Raw genomic sequence first — 18,874 nt, forward strand, 5'->3', positions numbered from 1 at the left:
TATTCTAATAAAATTAAAATGTAAATTAGGTTATTTTTATATCCTACAAGTTTTCGCTTTGGAAGGTTGCAGAAACAGCTGCAAACTGAATTAATTCTACCGTAGTAATTTTGAAGCAAAGTTTTTACTAAAGTGGAAAATTATATATGTATTGTCTTAATAACATCATAGTTGCCCATTCAAACTACAGCAATTATTAATTATTCTTGTTTGGAAAAAAAAATGAAAAAAGAACCTTTTTCATTTTCCCTGAAAAGTTCCCCAAGACTTTCTCACTCCCTTCAACTCAATGAGAGAGGAAAACTATTTTTCTACTTTGTGTCACTCTTACTTATGTGACACTTCACCCTCCTGATTGTTCTGCTAGTCCTCTAATCTCTGCGTTACTATCCTTTTCCACAGAGCTCTCCACCTCAAGCAGGACCAATTCAAATAACCTCAAAACAGCTTCCTCCAGTTCTGGTGTTTCTCCAAGCCCTGATTAAAATTGCCCAACGGACCATCTTACTTTTATCTAATAAATGCATTAGCTTTTCACTGTTCTACTATAAACAATTCTGTACACTTTCCAGTAGTTATAAGCATCGGTCTATATATATGTTTACGGGCCAGTAATTTAAAATTTTTTTCTTAATAAACTCAACGTTACTTAATATACTCTAACAAAGTGGGTGCTTTTTAAAAAACTTGATTATTAGAATTGTCAATGTTAGCTAGCTTTTGAAAACTTATTACGTACTACGGTAAGCGCTGTTAGGCGCTTTACACGCATTATCTCATTTAATCCTCACAATAACCCTAGTGTAGGCACTATCATCTCCTTTTTATAGGCAAGAAAACTACAGCTTGGAGATGAAATGTCTCTCTTCTGTTGTTCTCCAAGTCAACCCAAATCACTGTTTCTAAGCTTGTTAACCCTTTACTCAACTGACCGTTTGTTTCGTTTGTTAAAGACCACCTACCAGATGCCGTTCTGGTGCTGCACAACCTGACAGAGACCTCATAAGCGCTCACGACCCCACCGCGCAGACTGAGGTAGAGTCAGGGAAGGCCTAAGGGAAGTGCAACGGCCGAGTCCACGCTGCCTGCGAACACCGGGGAACGCCAAGACCCTGCTTCCCCAAAACAGCATTATTCCTCCCTCTTCAACATTTTTCTCAAACCCTTTCACTTCCGGACGCCACTCAATGTACACCCCACTTTCTCGGGCCTTTCAAGAGTCGTATTTTCTTCCCTCAGCACTAAGCAAAAAAAAAACAAAAAACATACACGTTGCATATCTTCCTTACCCAGCCTTTTCCGCAGACCCTGGCGGCCCCTTCCACTTCCCCTTCTCCTTTTCCTTGTCTTTTTTGGCTCCGGGCGCAGTGGACGAGTCGTCCTCGAACACGCTGAAGAGCTCATCCCCGAAAGCGTCCGCCATCTTTCACAGCTAGGAGACCGAATCTCCCTCCTACCCACAATGCTCCGCGCCTGCACCGATAGTGAAGCTTCAACGGAGGCCCATGGGAGACAAAAAGTAGTCGAGTCACACAGCTACCGACGATTCTTCCCCGACCTTCTTTTCTCTTACGACCTTTTTCCTTTCTGAGATCTTTCCTTCCTTTCCGACCGCTAAATGGGTGGGCAGCTCGGTGGCTAAACAGGAAGTTCCACGAGGGAGTGCGGCACCCAGTAGGCACCTGGGGGGCGGCGAGGAGGCTGGACCTTAATAAATCGGGCCAATTGCGAGGCAACGATCTCCCAGGCCCGAGAAACCCGGATGGAGGACGCCAGGTGGAGTCGCGGGACCCGGGGAATGTAAAGAGCTTTTGGAGGCTGTGCTGAGGTGGTTCCCGGGCCCGGACTGAGAGGAATCTTCGACTAAAATTGCAACCATGGGCGGCAAGAACAAGAAACACAAGGCGCCGGGAGCCGCGGCGTTCCGGGCCGCCGTGTCTGTTTCTAGAACTAAATCTGCCGAGGCCGGAGCTGCGGGCGAGGCCCAAAACAAGAATCCCGTGGCTAGGCCGCCCTCCGCTGCAGCAGCCGCCAGTACCAGGGAATCCCGAGTCAAGCAAGGTACGTATCGTCTAGCCCCGGGCTTTCCGCTGCTTGTCCGGATGGAGAAGCCTTCGCACTTGGGGGGACCCTCAGTATCTTCCACAACCGAAGCTGCTGTCTCCCTGTCGGATAGCCTTGTTTTAGCTCAGTCTAAGCTATTAGAGCCTCCAAAGTTCAGACGGTAGCCCTGTTGTAGCCTGGCGTCTCCTACATAACCCCCACTTTTTATTCTGAGAACAAAATAAAAATTGCGTTGGCTCACGTTTCAGCAGGGATCAGTCCTGAGCCACGATTATCCAAACTAACTAGAGTAATGCGGAGAGCAGTGTGCAGTTCCTAACCTCTTGGAGCCAGACCCATTTTCTACCTGGTCTTTGTATCATTTTCAGCTACGATGTAGTGTTTCCATGTGTTAATGGAAAAATCAATAAGAATTTCAGTACTTACACACCGAATATGGATATAACATACTGTAAAGTTACCTGCGATCTTTACTGCAGCCATTCATTTTTGCTTGCTTTGCGATTTGGTTTGATTAAAACTTGGAGATTACCGATTCCCGAGATCAGGCGACTATTACAGCTGGTTTTAAACGATGAACAGTTATGCGCAGTTTTCCCCTGCTTAGTTGGTTTGCTTGTAGTACTTTGTGATATATTCATACAACAGACATTCGTTAAACACCTGTGTGTCTGACGTGATGTTAGGAATGGGATGCGCAAAATAGATATATCACCTTTCCCGGAGTTTGCCAGTCTAACGGAGGAGACAGGCATTAAATGATCATACAGACACTGCTTTATAATTGATCAGTGCCATAAAAGGCAAAGGAAAAGAATTTAACATGGTAATTTAATTTTTACTGGGGAAAGGCATGGGTCATGGATAATCTTGTTGAAAGTGACAGTTAAGCCGAGATCAGGAGGATGGATAAGTGTTCATTCTGCAGAGAATGGCAGAAATAATACTCCTGGCAGAGGTAAGGATCACCATGTGTCCGAGAAAGTGCTTAGGCCTTTGAGGTACTCATAGCATGTAAGCATTGCCTAAGAAGACTGAAGAAGTAGGCAGGTACCAAATCTTCACCCAGAAAGTGGATAATAATTCTTGGCCTTGCAGTTTATTTTAACATTTTAACTACAAAACTGTTATGCCTCTAATTACGGATACATAGGATTTCTCCTTGACTATTCTGTGGCTCTTTTAGTCTGTAAATCAACCTCTTTCCCGTGATTTTTTTTCTGTGGCTCTGTCTTTTGCTGATACTACTGAATGCTTTGAACCCTAATAGTCATTTGTTGTATTCTTTGGGTCCCCATTCCCCCAGCCCCAAAATGTGACCCTTACTGAAAGTGTCAGTCTATGATAGTACAGTTCCCTCTCTACAGCCCTTCTAGGAGAGCTCATCTACTTTCGTTATTTCTGTCTTTTCCTCTGTGGATGACTCCTCAATCAACATGTCCAATTCTGGTCACTATTCCAAACTCAAGTCAGCCATTTCTATATTACTTGTGCCTTTACAGCCCTATTTCCCAAGTATTTCAAATTTAACCTGGCTAATGCTAAGCTACATTTCTCTCCCCCAAACTAGCTTCTCAACTCTGACTTCCGTGTTTCTGTTCTTCCATATTCTTCTTTATCAATGTCAATAGTTATTTTTAAAAGACTTTTATTAAAATGTAGCTAACATGCAATATTATATTAGTTTCAGGAGTACACCACAGTTATTCAACATTTATATACCTAAAAAAGTGATCATCATAAGTCCAGCAACCATCTGACACCGTACAACACTATCACAATATTATTAACTATATTCCCTGTACATTACATCCCCGTGACTTACTTGTTTTATACCTGGATATTTGAACCTCTTATTCCCCTTCACCCCCCCTTTTTTTTAAATTTTTCAATTACAGTTGACATTCAATATTACTTTATAGTATGTTCAGGTGTACTGCATAGTAGTTAGACATTTATATAATTTACGAAGTGATCCCCCTGACTGGCCTAGTACCCACCTGGCACTATATTTAGTTATTACCATATTATTGACTATATTCCCTATGCTTTACTTTACATTCCCGTGACTATTTTGTAACTACCAATTTGTACTTGTTAATCCCTTCACCTTTTTCACCCTGCTCCCCCCAATCCTCCTCTCATCTGCAACCATCAGCTTGTTCCCTGCATCTATCAGTTTTTCTGTTTTGTTTGTTCATTTATTTTGTTCTTTAGATTCCACATATAAATGAGATCATATGGTATTTGTCTCTCTGTCTGACTTATTTCACTCAGCTTAGTACTTTCCAGGTCCATTCATCCAGGTTGTTGCAAATGGTGAGATTTTATTCTTTTATATAGCTGAGTAAATATTCCATTGTATCACCTACACCTGTCAAAATGGCCATCAATAAATCAAACAAGTGTTGGCAAGGATCTGGAGAAAAGGGAATTCTTGTGCACTGTTGGTGGGATTGAAAAGTGGTGCAGCCACTATGGAAAACAGTGTGGAGGTACATCAAAACATTAAAAATAGGACTACCTTATGATCCAGCAATTCTCCTTCTGGGTATTTATGTGAAGAAAGCCAAAACACTAATTCAAAAAGCTACATGCACCCTATGTTCATTGCAGCATTTAATTACAGTAGCCAAACTATGGAAGCACCGAAGTGCCCACCAGTACACGATTAGATAAAGAAGATGTGGTCAGTAGTTATTTTTGATGCCTTCCTTTCTCCTTCTCATCCAATCTTTTGCCAAGCTCTGTGCAGTCTTCACCTATTATCTTCCATGTATACACCCTTTTACTTTTCATTTGTAATGTTCACACCTCAGGTTAGGTACCCATGAATTCCTGGAGTATCAGCAAAGCCTTCCAGTGGGTCTTCCTAACTCTGGCGTTTTTTTCCTCCTCCAGTTCTGCCCTGCATACAAGCATCAGCTTGATCGTTGGAAAGCACCACCTTGAACATAGCACTTCCCAGTTTCTTTCACCGCATTCTCACTGACTTGGTGATAAAGTCGAAACCATTCATGTAGCTTCTGAGCGCCCCTTTATAGTGTTTTTACTAATTCCTATATTGAGCTACAGCAAATCAGGAATTTTTTCACTGCTCTAAATGAAGCTGTTGGCTTTCTGCCTCCTCGTGTTTATTCTTGCCATTTTCTCTTAATGGAATGCCATCTATCCCTAACACTGTCAACCAAAATCCTATAATGCCACCCCATATGTCAATTCCTTTTTTTTGTTCTGCCAGCATTCACAGCTCATGTATTGTTTGAATCTTTTTTTTATATATATATATATTTAGATCTTGCCCATGGTATGTGAGGAATTACACACTTTTATCTGTCTTACAAAATTTTAGGAGGTAGGAACTGTTTCATGGATATACATTAATATCCCTCAGTGTCTACTCCAATGCTGTGCATATAGTCATTAAAAAAAATTTATTGGATAAGTGACAAGGAAAGATTCAGAGGAATTATTAACAGGCCAAGAAATCGAGAGAAAAGGAGAGGTTATCTACTAAATTTGTAGGAATTTTTTAAAAAATAAATTAATATATATGTATAGTGTAAATAAAATGTTGCTACACAGATTGCCATGTGATCTTTTTTTTTTTCATTTTTATTGGGGAACAGTGTGTTTCTCCAGGGCCCATCAGCTCCATGTCGTTGTCTTTCAATCTAGTCGCGGAGGGCGCAGCTCAGCTCCAAGTCCAGTCTCTGTTCTTAATCTTTAGTTGCAGGGGGCACAGCCCATCATCCCATGGAGGGAATTGAACCAGCAACCTTCTTGTTGAGAGCTCGTGCTCTAACTGACTGAGCCACCGGCTGCCCCTCTGGAAGCTCAGTGGCAGCTCGTTGTCTTCAGTCTAATTGTGGAGGGCTCAGCTCACTGGCCCATGTGGGAATCGAACCAGCAACTCTATTGCTCAGAGCTCACGTTCTTACTAACTGGACCATCCGACCGCCCCTGTTTGGGTATTTGTTTTGTAACATATAATAGAACTACTTTTCAGAAAAAAGTGGAAAAGTACACCAAAAAGCCATTATCTCTGAAATCTTTGTAGTTCCTAATATAAATATAATTGTTCTACTCCACTTCCATCTCTGTCTTCAAACAGTTGGAAGGATTGTATGTAGCATACTCAAAATTGTACTGTCATCTAAAGGTAGAAAATCACTGTGACATAAAATGTCTCTTGGCACAATTCTGGATATTCTGTCACTCTCGTTTTCTCATTTCATTTGTTCATCAAAATAATTTTTGAAGAGCTGGTTTGCTGTGTGCCAGGCAAGATTTCAGGCACTGGGGTTATCCTCAATTCACTAATTTAAAAGACAAAAACATGTTATTAAAAAAATTTATAATCTCACCTCTATCAGTAACACATCATCCTTGATGTGTAGTCTTGCTAATGAACCGCTCATCCATCTGTACCTTTTTTAAAAGAGGACTCCTAAATATGATGAGTGTAGGGACCCCTGACTCTCATTAGTATGCTAAGTTTGTGAATGAGTTTACTACTACTGATAAGACCCCAGAAATGGTTCAGGACTACTTATACACTCCTTTATGGCCAGTAACATGAGTTTATAAGCAAGGTTACTAGAATTAAGGTAGAGTCTTAGACTAGAAGATAAGAAAACTAACCGTACTATATACAATAATTGTTATTACCTTTTAACATACTCAGGTAGCTTTGGGTACCTCCGAGATAACTACAGCACACAAGTAATGTCACCAGTTCAGATTGCCCAAGTGTCAATAGTTATCTTCAAAAACTTTGGTTTTTCTTTTAAAATACGTAGTTATATTAACTAGTATCCTAAAATGAAGAACCTAATGTAAGCCAACAGACTAAAATCCTTGACTTTTAAAATCATATAAGCAACACTTAAATTTAATGTTTTGTTTTCTCAAACTGAAAAAAAGTCCCTATTTTTAGGTTTATAAAAGCAGAGTAGCTAGGTTTTGTAAGATTCTAGGATTATTTTTATACAGGACTGGTTCTCAAAGTGTGCTCAAGAGGAATTCTTGATTGAGACCTTTTTGGCAGGATCTCCATGAGATCAAAACTATTTTCATAATAATTATAAAATGTTATTTGCCGTTTTCATGCTTATTTTCTCAAGAGTGTATAGTGGCAATTTTCAGTGGCTATATGATGTATAATATTATAGCAGATTGAATGCAGTAGCCAGATACTAAGAGATGTGCAAAAATGGAAAACAAATTTTTTTTTTGTTTTGTAAAATGTTATTTTTCATAAAAGTATTATTTATATTAACATGAGTGAATTTATTATTTTTAATGAATTAATGAATATTAAAATTTTTCCCTTTTACTTTATTATAGTGAATATTAATATTATAGCCCATATAAACAAAAACTATCTGAGATCTTCAGTAATTTTTAAGAGAGTAGGGAGATCAAAATAATATTTATTTCTTCCAAGTTACTCATTGTTAAAAGATTAATAATATATAGTATTTCTGTTGAATTGGCAACTATAGTGAGTTGAGTAGTGTACCCCCAAAACTTCATGTCCACCTGGACCTCACAATGTGCCCTTAGTTGGAAATAAAGTCTTTGCAGGTGTTTGGTTAAGGATCTTGAGATGAAATCATCCTGAATTTAGGGTGGGCCCTAAATCTAATGATTAGTGTCCAGAGAAAGGAGAGAGAGATTTGGACACAGAGAGACACAAAGAAATGCCATGTGAAGACCCATGTGAAGAAAGAGTCAGGCAAGCCAAGTAACATCTGCAGTCACCGTAAAACCAAATGAGGCAAGGAAGGATTCTTGTCTCAAGGCTTCAGAGGGAGCAGGGGCCTACTGATACCTTGATTTTGGACTTTTAGCCTCCAGAATTGTGAGAAAGTATATCTGTTATATCAACCACCAAGTTCGTGGTTGTTACAGCAGCTCTAGGAAACTAGTACAACAAGTTTAGACGTAATAGAAGATAATAGAACCTCTCATTTCCTCTTCACCTTAAGAGAGGTGCTTTGTCTTTAAAATCACCAATCTTCTTTGCCAAGAATTTAGTATTCTCTGAGAGGTTTTACTTCAGATAAGTACCAGGCATAAAATCATCTAATTTTAAAAATAAGAAGATGAAGATAGAGTTAATCAAAGATATACAGGCATTTGTACTTTATGGGATACTGGATAACCTAGACAATGCTCATTGGTAAAAAGATTGTGAAAACTTAGAGGGAGGTTGTTGACTTTTAGGTTGTGTTATTTGGTGAAATGGGGGAAATGCTTAAATCAAATATTTGATATTTGGCAACCTTTAAAGGAAAATTAAAGTAGTGTAATGGATTTCAATCATTTAATTGACTTGACTATTTGTTCTCTGTTATATACAGGTCCAAAAATTTATAGTTTTAATTCTGCAAATGATTCTGGTGGTTCTGCAAATCTGGATAAATCTATTTTGAAAGTAAGTACCAAGGTTTTGAATCAGTTTAAGAAATGTTCCTTTTTTAAAAAAATGTGTGTGTGTGTGTGTGTGTGTGTATACATATATACATATATATATTCTTAAACATGAGAAAATGATGGGGTATTTAAAATTTTTATAAATAGTGCAGTAATTGCTAATCTATACTAAACAAAGTAAATCATACACGTATGTTGAGAGCCAGTAAGAAATTAAGGAAGATTCTTTCAGATCTGATTTAATATACCTTTTCAGCCTCCTTTCCACTTAAAATTTTAGTTCGTATCTCATTATTCCCCCAAATCCCACATGATTTTATGACTCCAAGTTTTTGTCCATGGGCTCTCTGCCCTACTTCCCTTTCTCCATTTGTCACCTCTGTGACCTTAATGAAGTCCTTTATAACTCACCAGGTTGATTTTCTTGGTGGTTTCACCAGCACTTCATATATCTTTTTAAATAATTGCCATGCTGGGTTATAGTTTATCTTTTTATGTATGTTTACTATACTAGACTGAATTTTTGAAGTAATATTTTTGTGCTTATTAGTTCATAGTAGACGTTCAGTAAAGAGGTAATAAAGGGAAGGTATTTTTGTAGGTAAATGCTTGTGTACTCTTAGGTTATAAATACGGAAACAACAAAAGATTAAATGGCTACTAGGGAAAAGTAGGAATCAAACTGCAGAAGCCAAAAGAATTTGTGTAACCTAATTACTATTTATACAGATTTTACTTTTACTTGATATGCCCCCTTTTTAGTGTAGCTTTCATTCTTTCAGGCTGTGTGCTTGGACTGGTTTACATTAAGGAAGATTTCTGGGCTCCATGCCCAAGGACTCTGATTTAGTACGCTTAAGATAGGGCTTACGGTAGGAATCTGTCTTTGGGATAGCAATCCAAGGGAGGTCCAAGGACAATATCTGGAAACATGGCTTTAAGAGGCTTTATAAGAGCATTTTTTTTTCTTGCCATATGTTGTTGCTTTTTCCATATCCCATTTTTTCTTAAATATGTAATAGGAATGTGATCTAATGAGTGGTAGTCCAAAATATGATAATTGTTGTATTTGATTTTAGCTGAAATTCTGGGCTTGGTTTTCAGTGACATAGAAAACTGATTTGCTTCTAATTATTACTAAATATGATTTAATAATTTAGCTTCTAATATCCTTTTGGCCTCAACAGGTGGTAATTAATAACAAACTAGAGCAAAGAATTATTGGAGTGATCAATGAGCATAAAAAGCAAAATAATGACAAGGGTGTGATTTCTGGAAGACTTACTGCCAAAAAATTACAGGTATTTTGCAAACTTTTAAAAAATTCCTTATATTTAGTGGAGCATTTTTAAGACACTATCACATATGAGACGAAATGACTTTTTGAACTTCCATTGAGATTTTATATAGTTCATTTCCATCTACAAGAGTAAGGAAGGAATTGTGCTAGATACAAATGCACACATTAAAATGGTAACATGAAAACTAAATTACATCCCCCAAATGATGTTATTATACTCTGTGGGCACTTTGCTTACATTTTCTCTGACACAACAATCCCAAAAGATATTTTGCCCCATTTTGCAAGTGAAGGAATTGAGGCTTGGAAAGATTATGCAAGTTATACTCTGAGGTTATCAATTAGTAAGTAGAGTAAGCAGAGTCTGGATTTGAATCCAGTTCTGCCCAATTCTAAAGATAATACTTTAGAAAATATGTTAAAATACTTTCTTTTATGTATTAACACATTCACTGAAGCACTGCTTATAATAAAAAACAAAAACATCCTAAGTGGTCACCAATAGGAACATGAATAATTAGATTATAATATGTCTACCCAGTGGAATGTTATTCTATTAAAAGTGGTGAAAATTTTCTAATGAATTGGAAAGATGCTCATGTTACAGTGTTAAGTGAAATTTATTTTTACAAAATCATGGAAACATACTATAATGTAAAAAGTATCTTTGGATAGTGAGACTATGAGCAGTTTCTCCTGGCCTTTTTAAAAATTTATCTGTAGTTCTCAAATTCTCAATACAGTGAGCACATTTAACTCTTCTAGCTGAAAAAAAAATAAGAAAAATATACTTTTGAAATTTTAATTTGTGTCAGATTTTGGTTTAAAATGAATGGGAGAATAAAATTAATAATGAAAAAAAGAAAATTGACAAAATGACTATTTTACATTTCCCTTTTATAGGATTTATACATGGCTTTACAAGCATTTTCATTTAAGACTAAGGACATTGAAGATGCCATGACTAACACACTCTTACATGGAGGTGATCTTCATTCTGCCTTGGACTGGCTCTGTTTAAACCTTTCAGATGGTAAGCAGATTGTAATAAAATTCTTTCAGTTTGTAAAACCTTCTGAAATAGTTTCAGTATAGTGATATTTGTATCGATTTTTGGACTTGTACTTACAGTTTTTTCAGTTATAATTATTTATTTTTAGAAAGGTCTTACCCTTTTTTATTCTTTTTAGTATATTCTCCTACAATAAGAAGTTGTAGTCCATGTAAGAAGAAATTATTTGTGTGTGTTGCTTTCAGTTGTTAACACGTTGCGTACGGATCACGAGAATCTTCACGAGGGATTTAAACCCCGCCGTACGCAGCGTGTTAATAGTCATTTTACAATGCTCTTACTACAACAAATTTTCAGTTTGCGTATCTATAACTTATTAGGCTATGTCTCCTTGTTTTGGTTTAGAAATTAGGGTCATTTGGCCTTGGATAAATAGTATTTGATTAAGCAGAGAGCCAAGATTGTACTCTTTGGCAAGAACCTGGAGTGCAAATTGCTTGTATGATGATTAAGAATACTACCATATGCTATAACAAGCAACTAAGGGTGGAAATGATTAAGATCTTTTTGTGAAAATTTAGGAGTATACCACATCGAGGGTGAAATGAATGGCCAAATAGAAACAGGCTAGGTATCATCATCTGATGAGTGTTCCCACTTCTGGTTTGAAAATAAAACCTGGTTTATTATAGGATTTCTATTCTTAGGAGATGAGGGGTGCAAGAAAACTAGGTGCTCTTTGTCTAGGCAGGGTTTGTGTGTGTGTTTAATCAATATTTGTGTATTTTACTATCATATGCATGTTTATTTCCATCCCAATTTCTTTTAAGATGCACTTCCTGAAGGATTCAGTCAGGAATTTGAAGAGCAACAACCTAAAAGTAGGCCAAAATTCCAGTCTACTCAAATACAAGCCACTGTTTTACCTCCATTGCAGCCTAAAACCCCAAAACAGGAAGCAGACCCTAAGATTAAGGTAATTTAAGAATTAAACATTAAAAGTTGTATAAAATTGAAATGAAGCATATATACCAGTTCATAAGAGTATAAATATTAGATTGTTATAACATTTCTGCTTATTGAACATAACCTACTTGTTTTCCAAACTTTTCTATCATTGTCTGTTTCAGTTATCTATTCCTACATAACAAACCACCTCAAAGTAGTTTAGGGCACTAATCTCAAGTGGCTTAAACCAACAATTTATTCTTAAGATTTTGCAGTCTGGGCTAGGCTCCGTTGGGCAATTCTTCTGTTCCACGGGGTATCTCCTGAGGCTGGAACGACAAAATTGTTTCTTATTCAAATGACTAGTGCTTCAGCTGGGGGCTATCCAGGCATCCCTCTCTCCATATGATTAGATTGGGTTTCCCCATATGTGGTGGTTCTTACATGACATTTGGCTTCTAAGAGCAAGTATTGCAAGATAATAAGCCCTAATGTAGAAATTTTATCAAGTCCCTGCTTGTATCACTCTTACTAACATCCCATTCATTAAAGCAAGTAACGTGGCTAATTCCAAAATCATGTGGAAGAGGATTACAGGAAGCATGAATACTGGAAGGTGTAGTTCATTAGGGCACTAAACTGAAATACTCTGCATATTATAAAATGTCCGTGAACATGGATGAACCTAGAGAACATAATGCTAAGTGAGATAAGCCAGTCACAGAAAGACAAATACTGCATGATTTCACTTACATGAGGTATCTATAATAGTCAAACTCGTAGAAGCAGAGAATAGAATGGTGGTTACCAGGGGATGGGAGGAGAGGGAATGGGGAGTTGTTATTTCATGGTTATAAAGTTTCAGTTATGCAAGATGAAAAAGTGCTAGAGATCTGCTGTGCAACACTAGCTATAATGACAATCAGTGTTGTGCACTTTAAAATATGATAGAGCTCACGTTAAGTGTTTTCACCACACATCACCACTGCCCCTGCCCCCACCACATACACATGTAAACAGAAGGAAATTTTTGGAGGTGAAGGATGTGTTTAGTACCTTGATTGTAGTGGTGGTATCGTGGGTGTGTGCATATGTCCAAACTCATCAAAATGATGAATTTATATGCATGTTATGTATACATTATAATAAATAATTAGTATGTAATGTATGTATTACGTTAATATACAGGAAATATGTAAAGGTTTTTGTTGTTGTTGTTGTTTTAAGTGTTTTTCCAGGACCCATCAGCTCCAAGTCAAGCAGTTGTTTCAGTGTAGTTGCGGAGGATGCAGCTCACAGTGGCCCATATAGGGATCGAACCGGCAACCTTGTTGTTAAGAGCACTTAGCTCTAACCAACTGAGCTAACTAGCTGCCCCATGTACAGTTTTTTATACATCAGTTATACCTCAATAAAGCTTGAAAACAAACAAACAAAAATCTGTGGAAGCATCATCCTCATATTAAAGCCGTTTTTAAGGAATAAGAGTAGTTTTTTAGTTTTTACAGTTCTTCCATTTTCTTTGCCCATTATGTAAACATATTCTTTGGATTATGCAAGTTTAGACTTTTCTTAAAGTAGTATTGAGTTCAATTCATTTGTCCTTCACTGAACATTGAAGTATATGGTTTTTGAGGCTATGTGTCTACTGTTTTTGAGTTTAAAGAAATTGTAAAAACAGTGACACTTAGTGATAGTTTTGACACCTTTTTCTAATTTTGGTTTTTCAGATATTTGTTTTTTCTTTCTAGCCAAAAAAGGAAGAAAAAAATATGGAAGTAAATATGAAAGAATGGATTTTGCGGTATGCTGATCAACAAAATGAAGAAGAAAAGAGTGAGAATTCTAAAAGTTTAGAAGAGGAGGAAAAATTTGACCCTGTGAGTTGAAATTTGTACATTCCTTGGGAAAATATTTAATTTTTCTGAGCCTCAATATCCTCATTTGTAAATCTGATAAATACTTACCTTTAGGGATTGATATAAAGGTTACACAAAATAACACTTGGGAAAAAGCATGACACAAAATAACTGCTCATTGGTTGTTAATTATATTTTCCTATGTTTAAAGGGATAATCAAATATTTTTAGATGATTGTTATGTGTAAGGAGTATGCTAAATTCTTTGGGTAATAAAAAAAGAAGGCACATTCTTTTACAGAGAAAACCTATAGTCTGGAGAGAGGAAACCTAGATACAAGATTAAACTAAATATAAGGTTAAGTGAAAAAAGCAATTTATAGGAAGAAAACATTGTAATTTATATTTGACAAGACATATCTAGAATTTATAAAGAAGTTTTAACGAGACAACAGACATGCTACAAAAGTAGTTATATAGATGGCCAATAAATATGTCCGTCATCGCTAGTCATCAGAGAAATGAAAATGAAAACTGCAGTGAGATACTTATATATCTATCAAAATGGCTAAAACTAAAAAGTAATACCAAGTGTTGAGAGGATGGGGAGCAACTGGAACACTCATACATTGATTGGGGGTATAAAATGGTACAACCACTTTGGAAAACTGGCACTTTCTTTTGAAGTTAAACGTACACTTACCATATGACACAACAGTTTCATTCATAGATATTTATTTACTCAAGAAAAATTAAAACACATCCATGAGTAAAGACTTGTACACAAATAAATGTTTATAGCAACTTTATTCACAAACACTGCAAACAACTCAAACATACAAGAATGAGAGAAGCCAGGCAGAAATGAGTACACGCTACATAATTTCATTATTAAATTCCAGAAAAGTAATCTATGCAAAATCTATAGTACAGAAAGCAGATCAGTGGTTGCCTGAATCTGGAGGTGGGGTAAGGATGACTAAAACATCATGAGTAAACTTTTGAGGATAATGGAAATATTTTACAGCTTGATTGTGGTGGTAGTTACACGGCTGTGCACATTTATCAAACTTTCATCTGTATACTTTAAAATGGGTGCATTTTATTGTAAGTAAATCATACCTTAATAAAATTGGTTTAGAAATAAAAAGAAGTTGCGGAATAGCACGTTATGATGAACCCACATATGTGAAACAAAAAATATACAAAGGGTGCCAAAAAAAATGTATACACACTTTAAGAAAGGAAAAAACTATTAAAATTGTAACACTCAATATATACCAATAACAAAAACGAATACAAGTCATATGTATACAGTTTTTGGCACCCCCATATACATATATTTGCATTCTTATGTATGCAAATAAAACATTTTGATACAAGAGGCTATTACTAGTGATTAGGATTTCGGTGGTAGGGTAGACAGAGACTTCTTTTTTATACTCTTCTGTTTTTTAACCATATGCCTGTATTAAACTAAACAAAAATAATTTAGTACAAGTCTACTTTGAGATTCAGAGAAAGGTCTCCTGTTTGGAGCATTAGGGTCACTGCACAGAAGTGAGGCGGGACTTGAAGGGTGCATAGGCAATAAAGGATTGGAAGAGATTGTTGAAATAGTGTGAACAGGGTACAGAAGTAGAATTGTGCAAGGGGCCTTTGGGTATTTGAAAAATAGAGTATAAAATGTGTAGTTGCATACTGGCAGATATTAAACAGATGAGTTCATCTGAGACTAAGATTTTGATGCCCAGAAAATGGATTTGACAACTCTTCCCATTGATTGTGAAGAGCCACTAGAGGTTTGGGGGCAGGTGACAGGAAGAATTTGACATTTTTAAGTCAAATTTGTTAGCGTTCAAGGTGATTTGGAAAAGGTAGGGAGGCCATTTTGGTAGCTAGTACACTTGCTCAGGTGTGAAATAATAATGTCCCAAATTGGAAATTGGAAAGAAATAGAAACATTTAAAGCAAGACTCAATAGAAATTGGTGATTTACTGAATATAAAGGTTAAGGAGACAAAAGACAGCAAGAAATTCATAGGTGGAGGAGGGATGGGTGTTAACAGTGCCATAGTTAGGAAAGATGGAAAGCATGAGTGATTTGTGTGAATTTGTGGAGCTAGCTAACCCTCCTGTCTGTTACTGTGCCGATGTTTGCTTCTGCACAAAATTGTCCCAGAATTCAGCTGGGTGTGTTTCCATAGTTATCTCTCCCATGCATCTTAGCAGTATGTTTCATAGCAACACTACACATGCCCTCATTTTCTCCACCCCATGCTTTGATGTTTCTCACCTGCTGTGTGTTATTAACCTAACCTAAGGAAAAGTGCCAGTGATTTGAGTTTAAATTTAAACTCTATCTAGTTTTTGCTCAGCAGAGTTAAGTCCTTAAATTTTATAACACCTATTTTCCCCAGAGGCCATTTTTTTTTAATGTTCCTATCTTATATAAGGGATTATGGGAAGGTAACTTTCAGATGAGTATTATTATATTATTGTATATATTCTCTAAATATGTATATTTAAAAATACATAAATATTTATTTTTTATACAGAAATGAGCTCATAGATACTTTTTATTCTGTAGTTTGCTTTATTCAACATGTAAAGGAAGTGTCTCTGCAGATCACTCTCATTCTTTTACTACCTCATTTTTTTTTCTAATGGCTGGCTAGCTTTCTCTGTAGATGTACCACACTTGATTTCCAATTTTTCCTTTTTAGTCAGTACCACAGTAAAAGTCTATGTACCTGCAAATTTGCACATTTGTATTATTTCTCTATGAAAAATTCCTAAAAGTAGATTTGCTGGATCAAAGAACAAGATCAAAAGATCACAGATTTTGATATAATACATTGATGGTAGATAAATTAATCTTGCTTTTCTTTTTACTTTCTTATCATTATCTTATTTGGAACAGAATGAAAGGTACTTGCACCTTGCAGCAAAACTTCTGGATGCAAAGGAGCAAGCAGCTACCTTTAAACTAGAAAAAAACAAGCAAGGGCAAAAAGAGGCTCAAGAAAAAATAAAGAAATTTCAAAGAGGTAAACATTTTTAAATTCTTGGATGAATAATGTCTGTTCTTTATTGGGCTTCCTATGATGGAGGTTGCCTCTTTTTAATATGTCTGCTGTTTCCTAACAGTTTCTACTTGAGATTGGTAAATGTTTTCTGTAACAAGCCAGATAGTAAATATTTTAAGTTTTGCAGGCCATACAGACTCTGTCACAACTACTCAACTCCGCTGTCACAGCATAAAAACAGACATAGACAATACATAAGCAAATGGCTGTGTTTTCATAAAATTTTATATATAGACACTGAAACATGAATTTAATATAATTTTCATATGTCACTAAATATTTTTTTATCTTTTCAACCAGTTAAAAATTTTAAAAGTATTCTTAGCTTAGAGGAAATAGGCAGCAGGGCTGGATTTGCCCTGAAGGACACAGTTTGTCAACCTCTGATATATACCAAAAAATATCACCTCCATTCAAGGAAAGGTGAATACAATTCCATGAGTATTTCTCATGAAAAATTTTTTCCAGGCCTTCTGCATTTGTTAAACAATTTATTTTTAAAGTTTTATTATAGTACCATGTTTCCCCGAAAATAAGACCTAGCCAAACAATCAGCTCTAATGTATTTTTTGGAGCAAAAATTAATATAAGACCGGGTATTACATTACATTGTATTATAAGACACGGGTCTTATATTAATTTTTGCTCCAAAAGACGCATTAGAGCTGATGGTCCGGCTAGGTCTTATTTTCGGGGAAACACGGTATATGATGTGAAAATAAATTGCCTCTGACTTCTATGGTAGCACAAATTCTTAGTAGGAGGTGTTGAACAATTGTCTACAAGGAAGCAGAAGAAATGCTGGTTATTTTAAACGATCTTTGCAAAGTAGAAAGGCATAAAAAACAAATGCATAAAACTAAGCATCATGTTTTTTCTTTTTAGAAATGGAAACTTTAGAAGACCATCCAGTATTCAATCCAGCCGTAAAGATTTCACATCAACAAAATGAAAAGAAAAAGCCTCCTAAAGCCACAGAAGCGGAAAGTACTTTGAACTTTAATTTATTTGAAAAATCTACAGCTGCTACTGAAGAAGAGAAAGGTAAAATGAAGGGAAGGTATTCCAGGGTATAATTTGTAAATAGTAAAATGTCAAGAAATACATGATTGAGAAATTATGTTACTTTGCATTCTAGAAAACTGCATGGCAGTAAACTTTACTTCCACAAACTGTCTAGGAAAAGTAATAATTATGATAACTTACTTTTATAGCATTTTGTAATTACAAATATCTTGCTTCAGCCTCATCCCTTTTCAGTCCATCTTCCAAATTTCTGCCAGAATTATCTTTCTATAATACAGATCTAAATGTGAGTTTCCTGTTAAAAACCTTTTAATAAGTAACAAGTCCAAACCCGTTAGCATGGCATTGAAGATCCTTTGCATTCTGCCACAATCTACATTTCCACTCAGTCAAATCCCATACTAAATTCTCACTTCTTTTAATTATATATTCTTTCCACAAATGTTTATTCAATCTTTGTTGCTCATAACATCAGGTGCTATCTGTACAGTTGTTGATAAAATAGCCTAGTTTCTGCCCTCTTCAACTATACAGTCTAATAGGAACGGTAAGCATTAAATATACACAAATATATAATTATAAATAGTGATGTGTACTATCAAAGAAAGGAAACTGGCTTCTAATAAGAAATAACAAGGGGGCCTAATTTGGATTTAGGAAACCTTGCTGATGACTTGCTCTGAGATCTGTTAGATGATTAGGTGTTAGTCTGATGATGAGTTGGTGAAAGCACCTTCTAAGGAGGCAGACAATGCGTTGGAAGTCTAAGGTGCGGAAAAGAACTTAGAGCAGCACTATTCAACAGAACGCTCTATGATAGGAACGCTCTCTATCTGCTCTATCCAGTCTGGTAGCTACTAGCCACATACTATGAGATTGAGCACTTGAGTTGTGACTAATACAACTGAGAAACTGAAATTTTAATTTAATCAATTTAAATTTAGCCACATGTGGCTAGTGGCTATTTTGGGCCAGGCAGGCTTAGAGCATTTGAGGAATTGGCTGACAGCCATTGTGGCTACAGCATAGTGAAATGATGGAAGAGTGACAACAAATAGGCAGACCAGGGAGGGCTTTGGGGACGTAGTGAAGAATTTGGACTTTATTTTATACATAACTTGAAGCCATTTAAGGT

At 36.3% G+C, this 18,874-nt stretch overlaps 2 protein-coding genes across 2 annotated transcripts in view; one reads left to right on the top strand and one right to left on the bottom strand.

Moving 5' to 3' along the window:
* MTREX (Mtr4 exosome RNA helicase) overlaps positions 1 to 1,680 on the bottom strand; it is a 77,183-nt gene extending 75,503 nt beyond the window's left edge. The window contains exon 1 of the mRNA XM_019743136.2: positions 1,290 to 1,680. Coding sequence (XP_019598695.1) covers positions 1,290 to 1,423 — 134 coding nt within the window. The 5' untranslated portion in view covers positions 1,424 to 1,680. The remainder of the gene's footprint in view (positions 1 to 1,289) is intronic.
* Positions 1,681 to 1,746: 66 nt separating this feature from the next.
* Positions 1,747 to 18,874, top strand: part of DHX29 (DExH-box helicase 29) — a 42,077-nt gene continuing 24,949 nt past the window's right edge. The window contains exons 1-8 of the mRNA XM_019743126.2: positions 1,747 to 2,061; positions 8,433 to 8,506; positions 9,693 to 9,806; positions 10,709 to 10,838; positions 11,648 to 11,793; positions 13,517 to 13,645; positions 16,548 to 16,674; positions 17,599 to 17,757. Coding sequence (XP_019598685.2) covers positions 1,878 to 2,061; positions 8,433 to 8,506; positions 9,693 to 9,806; positions 10,709 to 10,838; positions 11,648 to 11,793; positions 13,517 to 13,645; positions 16,548 to 16,674; positions 17,599 to 17,757 — 1,063 coding nt within the window. The 5' untranslated portion in view covers positions 1,747 to 1,877. The remainder of the gene's footprint in view (positions 2,062 to 8,432; positions 8,507 to 9,692; positions 9,807 to 10,708; positions 10,839 to 11,647; positions 11,794 to 13,516; positions 13,646 to 16,547; positions 16,675 to 17,598; positions 17,758 to 18,874) is intronic.

This window comes from Rhinolophus sinicus, linkage group LG03, assembly GCF_036562045.2.
Source record: "Rhinolophus sinicus isolate RSC01 linkage group LG03, ASM3656204v1, whole genome shotgun sequence".
NCBI lineage: Eukaryota > Metazoa > Chordata > Mammalia > Chiroptera > Rhinolophidae > Rhinolophus > Rhinolophus sinicus.